The sequence below is a fragment of the Plectrocnemia conspersa genome, unplaced genomic scaffold (genome assembly GCF_051122295.1).
Source record: "Plectrocnemia conspersa isolate PC_06_02 unplaced genomic scaffold, ASM5112229v1 ptg000005l, whole genome shotgun sequence".
Taxonomy (NCBI): Eukaryota; Metazoa; Arthropoda; class Insecta; order Trichoptera; family Polycentropodidae; genus Plectrocnemia; species Plectrocnemia conspersa.
In genome coordinates this window covers 34,068,936-34,077,366 of record NW_028277169.1, presented here as the reverse complement: position 1 = coordinate 34,077,366, position 8,431 = coordinate 34,068,936, and the positions used below count along the sequence as shown (strand labels likewise).

General features: G+C 28.0%; 2 protein-coding genes across 2 annotated transcripts in view; one reads left to right on the top strand and one right to left on the bottom strand.

The window, feature by feature from the left end:
- The window catches only part of Epac (Exchange protein directly activated by cAMP), a 244,133-nt gene that overhangs the window by 207,365 nt on the left and 28,337 nt on the right, over positions 1–8,431 (bottom strand). The gene's annotated exons all lie outside the window — the stretch shown is intronic.
- On the top strand, positions 1,641–8,023 carry LOC148235494 (trypsin-2-like). The gene is made up of 6 exons (XM_088185940.1): positions 1,641–1,644; positions 3,100–3,158; positions 3,241–3,471; positions 3,688–3,801; positions 7,642–7,791; positions 7,865–8,023. The coding sequence occupies exons 1-6, from the start codon at positions 1,641–1,643 to the stop codon at positions 8,021–8,023; spliced, it is 717 nt and encodes a 238-aa protein (XP_088042066.1).

The window sequence follows — 8,431 nt, the reverse complement described above, 5'->3', positions numbered from 1 at the left end:
TAAAATTAATCATAATATATGGCAGACGGGTGGTGACGTGTGTCAATTAAACACGAATAGGGCACTGCGGTAGATGCTTATATAATAATTTATATATTGCTAAAAATTATATGATACGATGGAATGCCGGACGAGGCGCTGCCGATCGTCGTTTTACCGTGAGTGTTATTATACCCTACTGTTTTGGCAATAGTATTTCAGTCATTAAAAAGTATATTTTTATTAAATACATTTAAATAACATTTTTTTATTGAATTGGGTATTAAAAATAAAATATAATTTCCATGGTAATAAATACATAAAATTAATTTAATTCATACTATTTTTACGTACGCTAAATAAGAGCTTTTAAACCTTTCATTGGTTACTCCTAAAATCTGCTCGCCTTATATCTTTGATATGTTCCAAATTTTTTGCCAATTTTTAATATATCATTTGAAGAACGAAAAATGTGAAATACTGATATTAAAAAAATACTTCTGTATTGAAATGCTACCTTTGATATAAGTGTACTCTTTAAATCAAAATTAAAATGAACCATATTAGGTGCTATTTTTATTTATTTATTACTAAACGTTCGTTCTTTGATATATATTTTTATACCTAAAAGTTAAGAAACCGATAAAGACGCGTATTCAAAGAAAAATAAAAAAATGTTTTCAACGCCTGCACAATTGAAAACTCATCAGAAAGCAGGAAAACCCATTCCGATGTCAAATATCTTCGACGGTACTCTCAATCGTGTTTTGTTTGTTGGAAGCTTTCCATATATAAGTATTAACGTTCGTCTCGACAACACATACCATTTTGTATTTATTTTCTATTTATTATAAAAATGTATCAAGTGCTGTGGAAAATATATTTATATATCATCGTTTTCTCAACGTACTGCGAATCTGGAGGTAAATATTTTAGTGTTTATTTAATTCATTATTTACTTATGTTTGTTTAATTATTATAAACAACGAGCGATATAATAATATGTTGTGTTTTCTGATGGGGAATAATATGATATGTTATATCAAACACATTACTACATATATTATACATATGTATATATCTAGAATTATTTTACATATTAATATATTATTTTTATTAAAGCAGAGATTAAAATATATTTAAATATAATGCTGATATGTGTTTAAATATTAAAAAATACTTTTGTATGGATATTAACCTCTAATGTACATTTAAATATATAAACATTTATTAAAATGAATTATTGCACCATATCAATTCATGTTCAATAAAATAAAAGCCATGCAAAATAATATTAAAATCATGTCATGCAAATTATATTTAATATTTATCTTCTCATTTCAAAGCCTAGTTTTTGTAAATATATAAAATTACTATAACACAAAATAATTTATTCCTGTATAAATATAAAGCGCGTGCGGTGTGATTCATTCCGTTTCGCTCACTCGCGTGCTAAGTGACGAGAGTGAGTGAGATATAAAGGCGTGCGTTACATGCGTTCCGCACGCTCATTTCTTCTCGCTCACTCTCGTCACTTAACACGCGAGCGAACAAAAAGGAATGTATCTCACCGTACGCGCCTGATAAATCTGGTATATAACCATAAATAAATAAAAATAAAAATAGGAGACACTTTTTAAACATTTTTTTTAAGCAACAACATGGGTAGAAAATTATTAATAAAGTGTATAAATATATATATATATATCAGATTATTTAATGGTTCGACAAATTTTAAGGACCCTCGCGACTCTATTTAATTTTAAGATTGTATTGAGGAAATTGAAAATTTATCATTGGCACAACAATTAGAGAAAGAAATTTATTTTAGCCTTACAGATAGTGTAAAAAACCAGCATCTTATGGATTAATAAATAAAAAATTTTGTTTTCGAATAAACCAACATCAACACCAAACGAGAGGATTTTTTTTAGTCGAAATATTTTTACAAAAAAAAAAAATAGAATCTTAGATTCTACTTTAAATGGCAAGTGTATTTTAATGGTTTATTTTAAGAATACTGTATCTGCAATAGTTTAATGTATTACATACATTTTTTATTTAAAAAAAATTATCGAGAATTTTCGAAAAATTTGAGAAGTGAAGTCGAGAATTCTCATTTCTCAAGAAATTAGAATACCTATTTGAAAACCTTTAAAATTAATCGTGAAACAAATATGGTCCAGAAGTTTTCAACTTCCAAATCTGAGCGTTCAGCTTCTTTGATAGTCCAAATAACAAGTACTAGAACGCTTTAGAATTACATTAACACTTAATGACCGAATATATCAAGATCAAGTGGATTTTCATATATTTTTCATAACTTATAGAAAGCGTGCTTTCCTTTTAGCAATAAAATGCTGTCAGCAAAAAATCGTCTGGGGTATTTCACGTCAAATACTTAAGGGTTTTGAATAAAATATATACCGATCGAATACACAATATAGCACCTCATAGATGACAGAGAAAGCAGATTTTACATCAACGCAATCGAAAATTATTCAATAAATTAAAATCTTTAAATTTCAAAAATAAACCATCCGCATACATATGCACTTTATTAAGTTGGATATAATAAAAAAAAGATGACAAAAACGTATTTTGAATATGTGCTAATTTATTTTCTAAGATTTACATAATCGTTGACAGATTTTTTTATTACATATCTATCAATATTTTTTTTTACAGATTTTTCTTATGCGTCATGATGGTCATTATACAAGCAATAGTTATATTAATAATCATTTAAAAAATAATATAATAAAACAGTTATGGTGCATAATGAGCAATGCTAATATTTACGTATATTCATTAAAAAAAATTTACTCTCTCTGTATTGTGTTTATTATTTATACATACAAGTATTTTCATTACAACTTTATATAATTAAATTCTAAACGAGCTAAAATTCTAAAACGCTTTCACTTGGCAACAAACATTTTCTTTAATTTGCTATCTTTCTGCACTTGGCTGATGGTATTTTGTTAGATTACACAGTTCAACAAAGTTGTCGATTTATTTAATCCAAAAGTTCACGCAAGTATACAATCATGTTAAGAAACACTTGAATGTGTCGTGTTATAAATATAATATTGTATCAATATTATATTTGGTTTTAAGGTCGCCGAAGGAGGATCGTCGGCGGTGATCTTATCGACATTGAAAAAGTTCCTTTCATCGTAAGTATCTTTTAATACACACCAAGTTTGAAACCAGTTTAGAACTTTGGCATAGCATATTATAAATTTATATATTTTCCAGGGAGCTTTGGAATACATAAACGGGCAGATTTGTGGAGTGTCAGTATTGAACCAACACTGGGTAGTGACAGCTGCCCATTGCTTTGGTAAAATCTTTCGCCCCGACTTAGCCATTGTGAGAGTCGGCACTGGTTTGAGGCAAAAAGGAGGCACAAAGCACAGTATCATTGGCATAGAAAAATATCCTGGATTTCTACTGAAAATTGTCGATAACGACGTGGCATTATTAAAGGTATAAATTTTCTCACTTACGCACGCACTACGCGAATGGCTTAAATAAGCAGCATAATTAAAAAACACTTGCGATCCACAACTTTAAAAACCACTGTAATATATTATGTACATATATGTATACCCTTTTATCACCAGAGACTATTGTAGCATTATTCCCTCGGTGGTAAACTCTATCGTATCTGCGGTATAATACTAACCAATGGATTACTTGCAGCTATACCCACCGATGGAGTTTTCCGACAAAGTTCAGCCTATCAAAATACCAGAAAGTTCACAGGGACCGCAAGTTGGAGATGTATTAACAATCTTGGGATGGGGACACACCAAAGTACGTAGCCTTATTTTATTTATTTTACTAGTACTTTTCCACGAACAAGTTTGATTAAAAAGTATATCTGTTGAAACTGCATCGCGGTGTTCGAAATTGGATTTTTGTAAAGCACCTTTTGACTTTTAACATATTCATATAATGCTAATACAAATATACTAGATCTTAATGGTGAAAATAATATAAAATTTGGATCAACGCATTTATTAATGAAGGTATTTCAATACGATATGGTAACTCAATATGTGAAATAACACGTTGATTACGTAACCAACTGTATACCAAGGTCTCGTTGATATTATTTTGTTATTTTCAAATTAATTTAAAGCTTTTTTTATATTTATGGAACTGATTTTATAAAATATAATACGTTATATTAACGCTAATTTAAATGTTGTAGCTTAGAAAAAATATATAATTATTATTTTTGTATTATTGAGTTTTTCATCACTATAGTTTTTGCTAACATATACATACATTTTTAGTGATGTTTTTATAACTTTATAACACATATCTGTTTTAAATTAAACTGCCAAAATAATGTAAAAATAATCCAAATTTCGTAAGAATTCTCGAAAATAATTAGAACATACAAAGAAATATTTGTAATAATTTTTACAATACAAATAATATCTTCGTACATGAAAAATCTTTTTACTGAGGTAATTATAATTTATAAATTACATTATAGTGAAGTATTTAAATATAAAATATTGCAAAGAATGGTAAAACGAGTACAAAATTATATTATGATATTAAGATGTTATTATAATTCTGACTAAATATTAATACGTTTTTAATTAACATATTTTATCTTATCGTATAATTTTTATAGAATAGCATTTACATGAAAACAATGACTCTTGTTTTATTTAGCAAGGAAATAAATCATTGGCAAAGATTTAATAATATAATCATTTTAAGTCACTGATCCTTAAATTCTTATTTTTTGATGACCGATAATGTTCGAGAAAGTCGAAATATTATTTTTTGCCAACTTATATTGTTTTCATAGTGTTAATCTACAATCCCTGTCCCTTTTGTTACTACCTGCTCGGTTTGCAGACGTTAATTTGGCATATTTAAACCATACTTTAAATCTTTTGAAAATATACGTATAAATTTTTTTTGAACAAAAATACATTTTATGGGAATTCTCGGAAAACTTTCAAATTTACAAGAAATAGAAAATATCATTTTTGCAACTCTCTCGAGAAATTTCGTGAGAAATACTTATCGTAAAGAAGCACTTTCTATTTATCTAAAATTTTACAATAAAATATTGTACTTATATAATTTTCAACAAAAAATATTCTATGAGAATTTTTCTAAGCCTAAGATATGAAAAATCATAATTTTATATTTTTCTCGAATTTTAAAAAAAAAAATCGTTCTTGCGTGGAAAGACTTTAAAACGATTTTATTATTATTAAAATACAAACTTTTATTTATATTATCATTTTTCATATTAAAAATAAATATCATTAACTTTCAACGTACTAATTTGAATAATGTATTTAATAAAATTGCAGCTATTGTGTACCATTTAAAATAATTGATTATTTTATTTTACAGAAAAAAAAATTCATGAGATACAAAAATATTTATTTTGCTAGTCGAAACGAAATGTCTTTTGTTTATCGTTATTTCTAGAGTCAGTCATAAAATAATATTTTTAAAGTTCCAATCGGAATTTTCTGTTTTTTCTCTCACTACCTGCTCTGTATGTAGCTTTAAACCACTGTTTCTTTAAAATAAAATAATTTTTTTGATGAAAATGCAAAAAAATATTATTTTTGTAAGCTATTCCCGAATAGAAACTGTCACTACAGCAAATAATGCGCTCTGTGTCAAAATCCAATCAATCTTATCAATCACTAAATTATTAATGAATATTTTCCTCGTTAGAATTTCCGTGATAAACTATCGCCAACTAAATTTTAATTCCACGATAATATACTATCAGTTTTGATTAAAAACAGATGACAGATCAATCAAATAATGACATTTTAATATTTACATTAAGTTCATATCAAAGTAATGCGTTGCGCCTCATTAAACTTTTCGTATCACTCTAAAAAAGACTTGACTTTATCATATTGACTTTCAAATATATAACTTTAAATATATTATAGGAATAGCCAATCCAATTATATAAAATAAATCGAATCACATTTTTTAATACACTGATTGCATCTCTCTGCAGACACAAAGAAATATTATGGTGTCGATTTTTAGATAAAAAAATGTTAATATCAAATGATTTAAATTAAATATAAACCAAAAACGAACTGCACGTTAATGCGGTGTAAGGAAACCCTTTAACTTTTTTATCATATAATTGTAAAATTTTAATTAATTAATTACCTAAACAATGTCATCAAAAATTTAAATCCTATTTAACATTATAAGGTGTGCGTTATTACAGCTGATGTATCAATATATTGATAGTATTGTTTTAATTAATAATAACACCCTATAAATAATATAGCATATGATGTAATTATATATATTATTTACAAAAAATGACAAAGAGCCTCAACAACAACTTTTATTTTTAAACAGTCCAAAATTTATATTTGCACTATTTTTAAAATTCACATTTCTAATCACATATTTCATCCGAAAAATAAAGCTTATAATAGACCTGCTATTCTAGTTAAAGATCGCATTAACCATGATTAAAAAGAAAACTTTAACAAATAATGGATTTAAGTCACATGGCATTTCTGCAATATATTTTCCACTTAAGCACAACATCAAAATCATTGTTACCAAAACTAGTTAGGCAAGTAAGAGACCATGGTTTAATAACTATAACAAATATACTAGATACTGTACAAAAACATTGTTAACTATGTATTTTTCCAAACTCTAGAGAGCAAATTAAGCTGGTAGATAATATTATATAATATAATGCGTAACACGTTTAACTAACTGTGAAATTAACTCTCGGGTGCATATATTATATTTGCGAAGCGACTCTAAAATAAAGCATATCTTTATGATTTCTTCATCTTGAAAGATGTTCCATAAAATTTTATTATTATAGAAGATTTTGGACGCTTGGAACACACTGACTATCCACGAAACCATACCTGACACGAAGGTCAGAACATTAGAATAAATTCACTGTGATTTTATAGAAATGTAACAGACTACTCCGATGGATTTAAAAAAATATTTTAGCCATGTTCTTGCTTAATGTTTTTAATTAAATCTGCAGTATTGCTAGCAATATTTGTATTTATAAATCGGAAACCGCTCTAATTTTACAATAATCGATTTTACAATAAAGGATAAATAAATATACCTAAGCAATCTCATTCAAAAATGTCATTTAGATTTAAATCAAAAGCTATGAAACTAGCTAGGAGTAATGCGGTGTACATAATTATACCTAAAACTTAAAAATAATATAATATAATAATATAAGTTTTTTACTAAAAAATTAAAATAAGAGCGTCATATATTTAAATCAAATACAGATATTTAAATCTAAATCTAAAGCTCTCTTTATAATAATGCTTGGCACTTGAAATAAAAAATAATTGCCTAATCAACTCCAATAAAATAATGACATTTAAATCCAAATCCCGAATTAATGAGGTGCGCATCATTACACCCTGCGCATCACCCCGGCTTTATTTTCCGAACTTCATACATTCTTTATCTACTCGATCGTTTATTTTTAAGTTCACCATTCGCAAAATCCGAGCCTTAATCCGCCGCCGTCAACGAAGCGAAAAATTGGCAAAAGCGAACCGCCCTAAAGACGGCATATTTTCACTCAGTAACCGTAGTAATATCCAAAATTTATCGTATACATTATCCAAAAAGGAAAAAGGCCAACCTTCTGAGAGCCTACGCGCTGTGAGCGCACCTGTCTTCCCTCATGAAGAATGCAAAGAGATTTACAAAACCACCTTGAACGTGACGTCACAGATGATATGCGTCGGCTACAGGACGGGCGGTCGAGATGCATGCGTGGTATCGATCGATATTGATAAAGCATTAGATATATGTTTATATTGATTTTATTTTAATCGATTTTTTGTTACAGTTGGATTCTGGTGGTCCTCTAGTGAGGAATGGAACTCTAGTAGGGCTCGTTTCGTGGGGCTGGGGGTGCGCCAGGGTGCTCCGCCCCGGGGTTTACACGGACCTTTCCGCTAATCACGTCAGATATTGGATACGCGCTAAAATCGAAAAAGAGAAATAAAATAAAGGCGTGTTGCTTACGAAATTCGATTTGCTTTCCCCTTCGTTAGTAACAACACACCCCTGCGGATGTTTACATCAGATTTTATTTTGCTATTTAATTACTCGACTCACGTACACTGGATACCATGCTTTAATTATTTTTATTAAATTCAAAAAATGTTTATTTTTACATCGAATCGGTCTGAGTTAATAAAATAATAACTTCAATCGATCGCTGTAACTATTCGAGCACGCTCCGCCATAAATAGAGATATTATTTTTTAATGGGCAATTAAATGTTTTACTAAATAAAATAAATCTCATGCTAAAACATGTTTTTTATTTAAATAAATCATACATAATTTACTTACATTCTCATACCTTACAAATATTTTGATTGATGTAATGCAATGCTTTATTAAAACAA

Bases quoted from the DNA above. Each gene is read 5' to 3' on its own strand.
- LOC148235494 (XM_088185940.1), top strand. The intron at 3,472-3,687 runs GTATAAATTTTC...GATTACTTGCAG, and splicing joins ACGACGTGGCATTATTAAAG to CTATACCCACCGATGGAGTT. The intron at 3,802-7,641 runs GTACGTAGCCTT...TTATCCAAAAAG, and splicing joins TGGGATGGGGACACACCAAA to GAAAAAGGCCAACCTTCTGA.